This window comes from Taurulus bubalis (assembly GCF_910589615.1).
Source record: "Taurulus bubalis genome assembly, chromosome: 8".
In the NCBI taxonomy this organism is placed as follows: domain Eukaryota; kingdom Metazoa; phylum Chordata; class Actinopteri; order Perciformes; family Cottidae; genus Taurulus; species Taurulus bubalis.
The window spans coordinates 13,119,577-13,135,059 of record NC_136596.1 but is presented as its reverse complement, the minus strand read 5'-3'; the positions used below and the strand labels follow the sequence as shown (position 1 = coordinate 13,135,059).

The following is a 15,483-nucleotide window of genomic DNA, read 5'->3' as shown; positions in this document are numbered from 1 at the left end:
TCACATGCTCGCAATGTGTACATGTCTGTGTGTGTTTGGGTTCGTGCTCCGGTTTCAATGTTGGCGTGTAGGGATTTATGGGGGAGTATGTGTTCGTGTGTCTACGCCATGTGTTTTCCAACCTTCCGGTGTGCCCCCGCATACATGTTTGTTTGTTTTTTCTGTGTTCATCCTGGCTTCTCTGATGCTCTCCTCTTAACTCTCTGGCAGCAACAGGACAGTTAATCAATCAAATATTTAAGCAGTGCTTCAGTGCTCAGTGGGTAGTCCTAGATTATCTGTGACTGTTGGCAGTGCATGGCGCAGCCACATTATAAGCCTCGTATCTGACTGACATCGTCACTGGGCGCTTCTCTCTCGCTCTCGCTCTCGCTCTCTCTCTCTCTCTCTCTCTCTCTCTCTCTTTCCCTTCCTTCCCCTTGGCCTCTGCTCAGTCTTTGCTCACTCCCACTAACGTGCAACATGTCGTCCTCTTTTTCATTCAAACTCATTTTCTGTCATTCTCTCTCTATCTCTTGTTTTCTTTTCTCTTGTTTGCTGCTCTCTATTCACACTCACTCTCTATGTATAATTGTGGCTTTTCACATTGACTATCTGACAGTAAGCAAGGCCCCTTAAAGAGCTCTCATCTTTATGTCATCGGCTGTTTCCCTTTTTTCTCTCGTTCTGAATTATTTCTAGGGATAAGTCTGCCTGTCTCCCATAGGGGGATCTCCATTGTGGATTACCATTCAGTTTTCTTCCAATTATCTAGTGGCTTTCCCTGCCTTTGACACATAATTATCAAAGGCCTAAATAATTGTCTTTATTATTGCCGGTGTTTAGATGTAGCTTCAGCGGAGCAGTCGCAGGCATGGGAGCGTCACGGGGAGAGGAGAGAAATGAAGTATTTATCTCGACCAGAGATTAGCTTAGCATGCTGTTAAATGATGTCTCGTTGCTTATTTCAACTCCTCATCCAGATAAGTAAACATGATTAATATTCCTCCATCCCTCCTTCATACGCACACTCCATTCTTGCACATACACATACCTATCGCGTATCACATTCTTCGTCAGTGGTGAAAATACGATTATGCACAACAGAAAGTCTAGGAATTAGCTGGCTTTGTCATAGGATGCAGCTTAAAACACTAAACACTGTACTTTGCTGAGAGCAATGTGAGGTCAGGTACAAGATACAGGGCCTACAGACAAGTCTTTCTCTGTGTGAGTGTATGAATGGCTCCAAATGTGTGGGATGGCTATTTCATAGAACTTGTGAAAAGCTGGATTTAGTAGAATTGTGCCAACCAGGGGGTCAGAAATCTATGATGTTTGCGAGTTTCTATAGCAACCGGGCCCTCTGCACATAAGTATGAAGATACATGTTTTTTGAGGGAGTAAAAAGAGGGAGAAGCATTTCGTAGTTGATCCAGAGCTTGAGTGTATGTTGGGTGGGGGTGAACTCAAGTCTTCATCATCAGTTATGACTCAGCTTTGTTATAATGGTTCATCAAGCTGGTGATACACATTTCATTAAGATGCTCTAGTAAGGAAGGATGCCGCCCTTCAAGCTGAGGACTCTGCTTCAGACCCCAGTGATTTGTGCATCGTTTCCACTTAAGCTTAAACTGCTGCTTGTGTTTTAAAGACGAAATTGAAAGCCCACTTGCTTTAGGGATGCTATTCTGAAGCTGACCCTGTCGTCTGATCTCCCTCTGAAGTAGGCCAAGGGAAAATATATTTTTTCCTCATGGGGATCCATAAAGCATTCATAAATATTCTTTCTGCTCATCTGCCTCTGTCTGTATCTCATCTGTCTTGCTTTTTTTTTTCCTTATGTTATAATATGTTTGATATCCAATCAGCTTCCTCTTATAACCTTCTGCCTTTACTTTCCCCTTTTCTTACATTTTTTCAAAACCAAGCCTCCCACATTCAACCCCCACCTGAACTTTACTCAGCATATCCAGCTGCTTTAGCGTTAAAGGAAAGGCCAGCAGAGCGGCGGCAAATGTCTCAACATCTGTGTGCTGGTTTTAGCTCAACAAGCATTTCCACATGTTTCTCTTCCTTTTTCCCTGTCCGATACAAGACTGATCACAACAGCTGGCCTGTTTCCTTGTTAAAGCTGCAGTCTGCGGTTACACAGTGGATTAGCACATTTAACGTTGTGGATAAAGATGGCTAACACTAACTCACAGGCTAACATGGGATAAAAAGCATAGCATGATGAGTCATATTGATCAGATCGCTACACCCTTGGGAGCATGTATAGCTTCATGGTAACTGGTTTGTAAGTTAACCATGAATATCACCCACCTAGAAGAAGACACAGACATGCCTGGGTTTTGATTTCAACATGCAGACAACCACAGTTGTCATTGTGGCTTGTAAAACATGGGACCCAATGGTGTCAAAATCATTGTGGTTGAAGGCCACACTGCATAGAGCACTCTCTCCTGGAGTCATTATTTGTCAACCTATTACATCAACTGTTACCACAGCCAAACATATGTGTGGAGGCAGTGTGGGAATGAGAGCTGTCAGAACAAGTGATAGATATAGCCAGTGCTGGGGGATGGAGTTCTGGGCTCTTTAATCTTCGGTTGAGCCATCATCGGGAAAATAGACTCTTTTTTTGGAGAGTTGCTGATTTATTTTGCCTGCCCATTTCTGCAAATATACAACACTGTGTGAGTATTTTTCAGATAGCAATTCACAGATACTAGAGCGCAAAAGTTTGTGAGAGAACGGCAGAGGCAAAGCTGTTGTTCTTTATATTTCACACCAATCAAATTTAGAGAGAAATAACTTCCAAAGCATCCGGTGCTGAATATAATCAATTTGAATATGTGCTTTTGGATTTCCAAAGGTTTCACTATCCCATTAAAAACAAGTTAAAATTAAAACATTCTCTCCAATCAGTTGTCTGTTTGATAAAACAGTCTGTCTACACACGATTAAACATGCACTCTCTAAAAACGTATGTCCAGTATTTAAGTTTTAGAAGTATCCATCCAGCTCCATCTACACTCCAGCTTCACTCCCACCTTACCAGCTGTGCCTCTTTCTTTGCACATACTGTACCTTTATGACTGTCTAACCACTGTCTGTCATTCACTTGCTTCTCCACCAAACTGCCCCTAAACACAGAACGGTGCTCTCCAATCTGCTCACATTCATTCCAACATGAATATTCATACACACACACTAACACACACACACACACACACACACACACACACACACACACACACACACAAATAGAGTTTACTTTGGCACCAGTTTACTTTGGCACCAGTAACCAAATGTATTATAGCTCTGTTACACTTTTAATTTAGAAGTGATATCGAGTGAACCATACTCATGTAAAGAACATTTTCCATTAAAAATGTTGAACTCAGATAGTTTAAGAGGCATACAATAGGAGTAGGGCCATATGTATCCACTTGAAATGTGGAAATATGTTCTAGTTTTTCTGGGCAATGTTATTTGAGTCATGTGCTTAGTGTTTCCCATGGACAGTCAGTCCACTGTCTCTTGTTTCCTGGCCTCTGCTAGCAGCCCTATACTCAGGGACTGGCCCGTTTGGCTAGCGCCAGAAAACAGAACCTTGACTGACACCTCCAGTTTTAAAAGGTTGACTTTGCTTCTCCCACGGGCCCAGTTCTGCCACAGGAAAGCGTGGATGAAGAGGGAGTACAGAGAGGAGTGTGCATCTCGTGTGTGATTGTATGAATTTTGTGTGAGCGAGTGAATGTGTTTTCATGTGCAGCATCTGTCTCTACAGTTGTGTACTTTTTTTATGCTGGGTTGTACCTCCTCTCTGTCTGCTCTACCCTCCACCCTGACACTACAGTGGAAGCCTTATCAGCTCCATGATGTATGAGTCCTTAGTGCCTTAATAGATTCCATTTATCTCTATACACTCCCACTTTAATTTGGCGGGGTGAGTGAGGATGTATTCAAATGCCCACCGTCATTTTGATGTACAGCCAACGACCAGCCAATCTAGCTGGCTGAAAATGGGCAGTGTTCCCCGCTGTGAATGTGTATAAGATGTGTAATTTTTTCAGCCTCAGCGTCAGTCTGAGTGTCAGATTTAGATTCATATTAGCTGCAGCTTTAGCCTTATATACCTTCCCAAACTGTGGCTTTGAACAAGCCTGAGCAATATTTTTATTTATTACACCACACTATTATAAACTAATATTTATCCTATTATTCCTCCAGATGACACTTTAAATGGAGCTTTAAACTAGTTTGCTATTGGTCCGTATAAATCCTTAGTGTCATATGTAGATCACCAGGGAATCACTATACTTAGTTCTGTTCCGCAGGCTATGCCCATCCCCAATCCACCAGTTTCTTTCCCAGCTTCACTAAACGTGTGCAATACATGATTGTGAACCTATTGTTGCAATTCCTGTTCTCTTTTATTCCCGTGTTATCTTAAAGCCAAGCGTAGTATAACGGCTCGTCCCAAAGCCTACAGTACTCCTCGGGGTGGGACCAGCGGTGTGGGAAGTCTATTGTAGTGCGGTAACAAGTCCTTTGCGTGACATTTTCCTTTGCGTTGACATTCAGAGGGGAATAGGAAGACAGGCCTGCGGAAGCCACATTCTGTATGACATGTGAAGGGAAAGGGTATTAAGAATGGGGACAGCGGTACATGAACGTGCACGGAAAAGGGACATTTGCAAAGAACTTGACAAGGACACGCTATGCTGGAGCAGCTCTTTCATATTTCTCTTTATAACATTATGCCGTACACCAGGTCAAATCTGTATTCACTGTCCAGTGGGCCTGTGCTGTCCTCGTCCAGTAGGCTGACAGTGTATGTTAGACATGGACTAAACCTTTTATTAGGCAAGTATCTGCTAACACAATGGGTATATTATATTCATATTTTTTTTCTAAAGAGGCTATCATATGTCTTACAGGATAAGGTATCTTTGTTGTTCAAATGTTGTCTAAAGCAAACGATATCTTCCTCAACAGGGACTTTGTCAATAACATTTACTAACAACATTTTAATTTGCTTTTGTGGCAGATGAATCAGAGGGAAATGCAGGTGAAGAACAGAGCGTGTGCTGTGGCTCTGACTGACTCGGCTCACAACATCTGGCTACAGGAGACCAGCAAAGGCACACAGGACTGGATGCAGCAGGTACAATAACCATATATTTACAAATATACAAGCTGAAGGCACAAAAGAAAGACACTGCCAACTGTGCAGGGGTCTATTCCTGTGATCCAATCTCATCATGTAAATTCCCCAGGCAGTGAGCTGAAGTGTCTTAAATTTTACTCCTCTCTGATTCCTCCCTGCACAACCCTGCTGACCCTCACAGGTGCCCCTGACCAACAGCTAGATTTAGAAGTCATAGAGAACCATTGTTTGCATGTTTTCTCTTGCTGTCTTAAAAAAAAAAGCAGCCCCCACTTTTTTCTTCCTGGGTGCATGTCAATGAATAACTAAGACAGTCAACCCTCACTGCTGTGTGTGTGCGGCTTGGCATACATGTGCATGTATGCATGTGTTTATATGTGCTTGTGGGCAAGCGTGTGAGATGGAATGCACGTGCACATGTGCATTTGTGTTAGCTTCATTTTAGCACTTGCCCTTTCTGGTGTGACCTCTGCGCCATACGCAGCACCTGGGCTCACTCAGTATGCACATACAGATGAGGACCATCCAAGACCAGAGCTGCTTGAGAGCTGGAGATGCAAATGTCATGCACACACACACACACACACACACACACACACACACACACACACACACACACACACACACACACAACATACCTTTTATTTATATTACATCCTCTTTTATATCCCTTGCCTTTTGTTTTTGCTATTTTCTATCTCCCATTTTGTGTGTGTTACTTGTCAGTGAATGTGTATGTATGTTAGTTTAAGTGGTGGGGATTCAAGGTTGCTCTGGCCCTATCTCCTTGTCTGGAATTTCCTATTTTTGATTCATCTAAGGGATGTTTGGGACACAGCGTAATTGGAATGTTAAGTGATTTTCTATTTGTGATGATTCCCCGGAACAATAAATCTGAAATAACCTTCTTTGTCCAGTCGGAGTAAGGGGACATGCAAGGATTCACACTCTCTCGTACTCATTAACCCACAGTCCTTTTTTGGCTGAATCAAGAGATGAGCCTTCCTAATTAAAGGGAATTTTTCTTGAGGGAAATGGAAACAAACCTACGTATGCCCTTCTGAAGGATGCAACAGATAAAGCTAATATATTTTGACATACTCTTGATTTCCTCTGCTTTCAGCCTTGTGTTTTGTTCTCCCTCTTTTCCTTGGTCTTAATTGTTTGCCTTAACATTTCAGTTTTTGCTTATTTTTTCTAAAAGAGTTAAGACTACATTATTTGTTGCTAATTCAAAGAAATGCTTATATTCTATGTATTTTAATTATAATTGTAATCATTACATCAATTGTATTTAACAACAACCCAACCAACAAACCAAATGAACTTTAACAGAATTATCAGGAAAGTAAACAGCGTTAATGCATTTTATTCTTGCCATATCAATGGTTATTCAGTACGAAAATATCTGCTGCAACAATTAATGATGAATACTGCAGATCACTGCTCGGAGATATACATTATTTTTGCATATGTTAACATCTGACTTCAATTGTTTTGCTCAAATTCAGTATTCAGTATTTCATCACATCCCTGGCTTCTGTGCATGGAGGGCAATGCTAGTTAATAAACCATGGGTCAGCATGGGGATTGCGGTTAATCCAAAATCTACTCTGTCCCTAGTCATTTACATTAGAAACCAAGACTGTGTATTTGCAATGGTTCCACTGAAAGGTCAGAGTGCCTTTTTGCTCCGCCCAATATTAAAATGTTAGGCCTTTCGAACATTGGCTCAGTTTCCTGATGTTTGGCTTTGAATGGTCACACGATGCACGCTCACACACACACACACACACACACACACACACACACACACACACACACACACACACACACACACACTACAAGTGCATGCAGTTGTGGGTGCAGTGCAAAACATAGACACACAAGTGCACAGATAGTAGATGCATATACTGCTCCTTTTAAACATCTCTAGATACATCTATATCAATATCCCATACACAGCTGGATCTTAAACATATACAACACTTTCACATTAAGGTACAGATACACACACACACACACACACACACACACACACACACAGAGGAAGGGCAGCCCAGAGGGTGCTGCACATCACAGAAAGGAGCGATCAGTGAACACGCATACAACCCTCGGTGGTGTATACATGTGGGTGCCTGTACAAGTGGGTGCACGTGAGGTTGGGGCACCCCAGCAGTGCACTGCTCTGTTCTCATCGGACAGAGATAATTCCCTCCCTCCAAGGTTCAAGAGGTCACTGGGTGGTGGGATGGAGCGATGAGAAGCGGAGAGTAAAAGAGAGGAGATGGGATTTAGAGATCAGCGCCTGCTGGGCCAGGTTATATGGACCAAATGGGTCAGAAGAGGGGCAACTGACGTCACCACCAGGAGACAAAATACAGAGGGAAGGTGATAGAAAATAAAAGGGCAGGATAAGCAGAGAGGCTGAGCTAGAATAACTCCATCCACTGGCCGAGACAGAAAGAAATAAAGTATGGGAAACGTTCAATTATTTAGATCCCATTGACTGGCAAAGAGACAGCACAGGTTAGAGCTGTGGAAAAGGAAAACAAAAAGACAGGTAGGATGTGAATGGAGTGAATACAGATGGAGGAGAGGAGATGAAGAGATGTATGTGGAGATAGATGAGTAGCATAGTGAGAAGAAGTGAGTGAGATAGAGAGAAATGCGAATGATGGTGTACAGCTGGCAGCCTGTCACAGTCTCCAAGGTGTCTCCTGTCACTGTGCTGGCCTGCTGTCACACTCTAGTGGCCTGCCCAGAGCTCACATACACACACATACACATACAGAGTACACTATGGTCATGAATAAACCATCCTAATCCATAGAGATTATAAAGCAACTGGAGGAGGTGGGAGAGAGAGGGACACAGAGAGAGTGAGCAAAAATTGATACTCAGGACTACTTTCTGAGAATTTAGGTTGCATGCTACCATGCGTGTTGTGGTTTAGGAGACTTTTGTATGGCACAGAGTTTTCTATAATGGGACTAAGTCCTGTGTGCTTTCAGAAAGAAAAGGTAGAGATACTGTTTGACCATTTAATGGAGCCAACTGTACACAATTGCAAATTTGCATACTACAAATATTTTATTCAATATTTGCAGTTTAAAAAAAGATTCAAACGATAATTCTGGAAGTTATTTGATTATCAAATCACCCTTTTTATATTGTATGTTTTATAGTTTTTTAGATTGAGATAATAAAAGTGTGCATGAATTGTGGCAAACCCTGAGTCTATAGTGTGATCTGTTGTTTGAATGCAGGTTTTGGAACGTAAAGAGTAGCCTACACATCCTTTTTTCAAGGGGCTGTGTGTGTATTCCTGTGTAGTGGATATAGACCCCTAAGAGAGACCTATTTGGTCCTCGTGCAGACTCCATTAGATCCCCCTGCCATCAGCTAAATGCAGTGTGTTGTGTCCATTACTCTTAAAGTGTGTGCGTGCAGCACAGCACGGGTGTATGTGAGGAAGAAGGCCGAGTATCCGCTGTAACTTGCAGCAGGTGGTGGATCTCACATACACACACGCGCAAACACATACATGTACAAAGAAGGATCAAAAGCATCTCTCATCGGTAGAGGGGTAGAGCTGGCACCTGCTTGTAATTTACAACCTCAGAGTGTACTTTTAACTTCATGGTTAGCTTCAGCACTTATCTTCAGCCTCTAACTCAACACTTTAAAGAATCTTTTAGGACTTCGTCCCTGCATAATGTTAGTAATGGAATTTAAGTGAAACAAAATGCACTCTGCAACAATGTGTCTTGCGTTGTGTACAAAAGGGTACATGCATGTGCACATATCCAGCACAAACCAAAACAAACAAGTCAAATCTGTTTACATGTTTGTTTCACCGTCTGCCTTTAGTTCAATGGCTCCATTGATCGGTGGACGAGCTGCTTGAAGTGATGATGCTACATGTCAGAAGCAACCGATGTGATGTGCCATCCTTTTGTCAAGTCGCCCTTCTCTAATCCAAGCCAGCAGGCCTTGCCTTTATGCGACTGCTGTTATGCCTGCGGTCTCCCAACACTGTGTGTGTGTGTGTGTGTGTGTGTGTGTGTGTGCGTGTGCGTGCGTGCATTTATGCAATAGTTTGTGTGCACGTGTGTTGTTGCCTTGACAAATCTATTCAAACCCCGGCCTCCCTGTCTCCATTGGTGGTGATGGTGGAGGTGAAGGAGGAGGGAGGAGGGCCCTTTGAAAGACTCCCCTCCTTCCCCTCTCTCCAGCCGCCTTCAGCCCACTGCTCCACAGCCCAGCTGACATCTTCTTCCAGACAGACTGAATGAATTAAAGGAGATACAATGAGACACTTGATGTAGCAGTCAAGGAGCCCCACTGCTTCTGTGCCGCTCTACACCACTCTGCCCTCAAGCCCAGGCTCAGAGGAGAGCACATCTAGGGCAAAGCAAAAGATCTAAAAATACACAATATGCCACTGTTTACCAAGATGACTTGTCATCTTTTCCCAACACTAACCCCCCACCCCTACCCTTCTCCCCACCATTCCCCCTCATCTCTCTGCCAATCTTAGTTGAACACTCTTTGGCTCCTCTTATGGTATACCCCTTATATGACTACATAGGGCTCAATTAGGTCTCAAGTATATTCAGTGTCACAGTGTACCTTTTAAATATTTACACAGAAAAGAAAAATATTAATATACCTGGGAGTAGGGCGTGTTTGTGTGAAGGGGTTAAGGTCAGGGCTGACAGTAGAGTCGAAGTGTGACGTGACCCTTGTTTTGTGTGTGTGTGTGTGTGTGTGTGTGTGTGTGTGTGTGTGTGTGTGTGTGTGTGTGTGTGTGTGTGTGTGTGTGTGTGTGTGTTTCTCGGAGGGCTTGAAGTGGGAGAGATTTCCTACGTTTGTCTCTCAGGTCCCTCCCCTTTTTGAGCCTTAAGCGTCAGGGTTGCTGAGGGCAAAAATGCAAAAGCATGTGTGTCTCTGTGTGTGTATTTGAGTTTGAATGGTTCACAATGCTACACAACTTCGTGGGAGACCCCCTGTAATGCAATCACTGACCCACACACATGCACACACGAGCATGTGCAACACTGTAATGGCTGTCAGGGGGCCAGGGTGAAAGTAAACAAGGGCAGATAAGCAGTGATTCAGAAGGACGCCAGCTGCACATTCTAATCTCTTTACATTTTCTCTTTCTTCTATTTAACTTTTATCTTATCTGGAGAACGTCTTCTCCAAACATTCCTTCTCAGACTCCCTCTGTCCCTCTCTCCCTTTTCCCTTGTTTTTGTACTAATCTTACAAGCCACAGCATACCAATCCACATGGCATGGTCAAAAGGGAAAACATACTTTGATATGTTGTAATCTGACCCAGAGAATGAAACCTCAAAGCATGGGAATCGTAAGTTGTTTTGAAGTGTGGCTTTGATGCAGTTCATTATTAATTGTACCTTTAGGTTTAACCCTTATGTGTTTGAAACAACCTAGTAGGTAGAAAGAGGCCGCACCACACAGAGAGACGAAGACAGCGAAAAACAGATAAAGAGGTCTTCTCCTCTTTCTGACAGTAGAGTTGTCAACCACAGGGGGTTTGAGAGGACTAGGGGTGTTTGCAGGGGGTTATGGGTCAGCAAGCTGGGCAGACACCCTCCCCCAGGGCACCCACTGATCCACCATGGTAGAAGGCCTCAGCTCTCAACCACAAACAAACGCCAAGCTGTCTGAGCAACATGTCACAGAGCTTTTAATTGCTTGTTCCTGTCTCTCTCTCTCCCCCCACCTCGCTCTACCATGCACACACCTCTTTCTCGATCATCGTCTCTCCACTTTTCCTCCGCATCTGTCCCCTTTTCTTTGTCTCCTTTACCTCTCTATTTTCACTCACTTTTGTTCTCCACATTTATTTTCTAATTCCAATATCTCTTGCAATTTCAATTAAACTTGCCGGGAAAAAAAATACATTTGAAACACCAAGATAACATACTTTATTTGTCTTCAAGCATTTCTTTCTGTTTGTGTGGGGGAGTAATTGTGAGGAATACTGGTTAGCATGTATTTCCCAAACCTTCCAAATGCCATAAGTAGTCGGTTACATCTTTTGTAGAAATATAGAAATAGCTGATGAGACATTTTTTCTTATTGTTTTCAATAGTCAAATTACATATTTTTTTCTCTCCCTACAGCACTGTTCCAACTGGGTGTCGAGTCCAGAGCCCCTGGACACACCACTGGATGCCATGCTGCCAGACTGTCCCAGAGTCTCTGCAGGTATCAAACAAACTCTCCAAAAACACTCCAACAATAATAACCTTGTTACTTAATATCCACCAACTTGGGGGTGCTATGTCAAGTTTACCTAAGCCAAGCGTTTATTCTACAGTCAAAGATGAAAAATGGGGTTGCACTGTGAGAAGTAAAGTTGGTTGCTGTGGTTGTGAGAAACTTGCATTACTAGCGGCTCACAACCAGTGATACATTTAAAAGCCCATAAAATGTTCATAAACATGTCCTCTTAAATGTAGCTGAAAAATGGGGAATATGTCTGAAGTTAAGTGAAATTATTTCATATCGAAAATCTTCTTATATTACAGATATGCAAATAATAATACATTCCTCTGTATACTGTATGTGTTCATCAGTGGGATATAGGAGTGCAGATAACAGGGTTCAGTAGGTGCGTTGTTGTGGGTATGTTGTGGGTATTTATTCTGTTTTTGTGTGTGTGTGTGTGTGTGTGTGTGTGTGTGTGCGTGTGCGTGTGCGTGCGTGTGTCTGCAAGGTCTTAGTAGAGCTGATTGAGAAGGATCATTGTCAGAAAAACTGAAGCAGTGGTAGATTATCTTGAAACACAAATACACGCAGAAACGGAGCTTGTCTCACACACGCCGCAGAAATGTGCTGTTTGATTTTGTTTCTATTTTCGTCCTCTTTGTCGCGCCATCTTTCTTTTTCATCATCTACTGTGTCTTCTATATTCATTAATCCTCTCCTGTGGTGTTTGGCTTCCTGTCCCTGTGCCCTCTCTGTGGTGGACTGGCCTTGATGATGTCATGGCCATCATGAGAATGTGTCCTTAATGTAGGATTAGGGATGAAAGCTGTAATCCTCAACATGACCGTTGATAAGAGATGATGATTGCAGTGTTGTTTGAAGAGTGACACACATATGGACAGGCGCGCACACACACAGAGAAACAAAAAGAAAATCTGAACAGCTAAAAATATATCTGTCATAAGTATTTAATGCACCTGATTTGACTCTATGTATATGCTTAAGTAGTGATGTAGTACACGAAATGCAAACTCACTCACATCTTTGTCTCAACTTTCATTTCCATCATCACTCCAGCACTCCTGCTTTGTGATTTTATTCTCTTCAAAGCCCCTCTCTGACACCATGGTGAATCTATAGGTCATCTTACACATGCTCCATGTGTTAGTGAATACATCTCCAACACTGCTATCTCATCTTGGCCACTAAAACACCATGTTCCACACGGAGCTGTGTGCGTGGGTGGCCTTAACATCTACCAGTGAATCAGTTTCTTGAAATGTCATCTAGCCTTCAATAGAAAACCCATACTGTATTTCATCTTTAAATGTCAGTTTGTTGCCTTGATTTTCTCACGTCTCTTCTCAGTGACTGCTGTCGGTCAAAAGACAGCAACCTTTGAGCCAAGATATCGCAGTCTACTTTTTGGAAACTGTTGGCATGCCTGGCATTGTCCTACCACAGGCCTGTTTGACACAGCATCCATCTGTACGTATGCACTATTGACTTGTGCTCTATTGACTTTTGCTACTTTAACCGAGCTGAATAGATCTGAGTCTCAGGCCTGTTAACAGAACTGCCAACTCTTCTTGTATCTGGTCTTTTGGTGGCAGCTTCTGATGTCAAAGGTTGCCTCAGTCGTCTTTGTGTCCTTGGCAGCCTGGCAGGTTCATAGGCAGCAGCCATTGTGGTAAGAGTCACAGCAGAGCAACAGAGGTGACGAGGTTGAGGGAAGGTTGAGGGAAGGCTGTCAGGGCAGCGTGGCCCAGCACTTCAATCAACCCAACAGTGCTATGGTGTGTGTGTGTGTGTGTGTGTGTGTGTGTGTGTGTGTGTGTGTGTGTGTGTGTGTGTGTGTGTGTGTGTGTGTGTGTGTGTGTGTGTGTGTGTGTGTGTGTGTGTGTGTGTGTGTGTGTGTTGGTGGGGGGTGAGGGTGTTGGCCGTAAAGTATCTCAGCAACAGGAAACAGACCTGTGAATCCTTGTTGTCCTTCACGCACATGCAAGTGCACATGCTCTTATGCAGACATACACATCACAGTGTGAACCACTGCTCTTGTGTGAAGCCAGACTGTGCCAGGCCCGGGGTGACTTGGCTGCTGTGGGGAATGGCATGTGATCAGACACACACACACTAAGACGTCTGAAGGCTAACAAAGTACTGGAAGTCTGCTTAAATGTGGGCAGTGGGAATGGTCAGGCAGTGTGATGGGAGAACTGATTGAAGGACGAGTCTTGCCGTTTCTCTCTTTCTGTTCTTCTCTCTCTCCTTTCTCTTTACTGCTTCTGACTTCCTCAACACACCTCTCCCCTTCTCCACTTGCATTCTGCCTTTCCTGTGTGGAGCAGTGATGATATGATTATTGTGTTTCCATGCTGGTAACTCTTGGCAGAGTGGAGGCAGAGCTGGTCTGCTATTCTTAATCATCTGTGAAGCAACGTCGGTATACCAGCATGACACTCTGACTGGGCAGGAAAGACCCAGAGAGGGAGTGAGAATAACGCATAGCAGGGGTGTCCACTAAGGTCTCCAATTCTTGTTTTAAATGTGACAAAACCTGGAACCACCCCCTTGGCATTTGATTGGCTAGCTTCTATACCTTTTTTTTGTTTGGTTTTAATTGTGTCTTAATCTTTCTTCCTTTCACTTTATTCATCTTGCAAAAGGATTTTGTTCCCCCAAGAAGGTCATTGCTCTGGCGCTTGGCAGTGGCCTGACACACTAGAATTGTATCAGTTAGGAGCACACTGAACACGGGCAAAATATGGAGATAAAGTGGAACCAAGCTCCCGCTGGAAAAGGTGTGTGTGTGTGTGTGTGTGTGTGTGTGTGTGTGTGTGTGTGTGTGTGTGTGTGTGTGTGTGTGTGTGTTAGAGTAACTACAAGGACGACAGAGAATTAAGTCTGTGAGTTGGGTGCTGTTTTAGTGGGGTGGCCTTCCCAAGATGTAATCATGTCATACCTACAATGCCATTTAGATGCCAGGACAAGGATGAATGCAAAATGAGGGTGATGAGGAAGAGATGGACAAAAACACAGGAAAAATCCCAGTCTTAGTCTTTTTTTTTGGTAATGACTCCTTTGTTTTTGTTGCTTAGTTTATTGAGTTTTTTTCTGTTGAGATGGATGATCAGTTGTTTGATCAGTAAAGATGCTATTTCAAAGGTGAGAAAAAAACCTTTGTTGATAACACACACACACACACACATGCTTAAGCACACAGACACATGTACACACAACTTCCACTTGGGTGATTACTCATTGTCCAAGCTGATTATTAATTACAAAGGGAGACCTCTCTGAAGGTAAACACTGATTAATGGCTAACAAAAGTAAGTTAATGTCTTACCTGTTCTTTAATTACAACCCTGCTCTGCTACAAGCGTCCCAACACAAGGCTGTAATTAACCCTAATGGACTGCAGGAAGAAACTCACTTTCATTTTCTTTCGCAACATAAATATGCTACTGTATGTCATCTTTTGATGTGCCCACCTTTCTTCCTTTTCTATTAGGTTTTCCATCTTTTTTTTATTTTTATCTTGAATGAAAATAGCGGGGAGTTGGCTGGAAAAGTGATGCAATATTGTTAAAGACATGAGAAATAATTCCTGTGCAATGACATGGGAGGTCACTGCCTTTCTTCTTTACCTAAGGCTCATACCTCTGTGGCTCAGTGTTATTAATGTACCAAGATACCACAGAGACACAAAAAAGTGCCTGGGAATAAAAGCTGATATAGAGCACACACCCACACACACACTCTCACACCCACTCTAACACAAACTCTCATACACACTCTCATACACACATTGCCAGGCTCTTATTGTGAATGTGCCATCTCCTGCTGTAGGTTTGACTTGCCTGTAACCTCCACCTCCCTGATGCACGCACTGCTGACCGTGAAACACCTCTAGCTGTCTGCACTTTCACACACACACACACACACACACACACACACACACACACACACACGCACACACCATCTGATTGATGTCTGTGTGACTTAACACTTTGAGAGGAAACTCAGGCCCACTCAAATTAACCTCACCTCTTCCAACCTGTTTTTCCAGCTTGGTAA

The 15,483-nt window shown here is 43.1% G+C and overlaps 1 protein-coding gene across 1 annotated transcript in view; it reads left to right on the top strand.

Moving 5' to 3' along the window:
• The window catches only part of arb2a (ARB2 cotranscriptional regulator A), a gene marked incomplete at its 3' end in the record, with an annotated part of 140,088 nt that overhangs the window by 88,107 nt on the left and 36,498 nt on the right, over positions 1-15,483 (top strand). The window contains exons 7-8 of the mRNA XM_079221938.1: positions 5,039-5,155; positions 11,316-11,400. Coding sequence (XP_079078064.1) covers positions 5,039-5,155; positions 11,316-11,400 — 202 coding nt within the window. The remainder of the gene's footprint in view (positions 1-5,038; positions 5,156-11,315; positions 11,401-15,483) is intronic.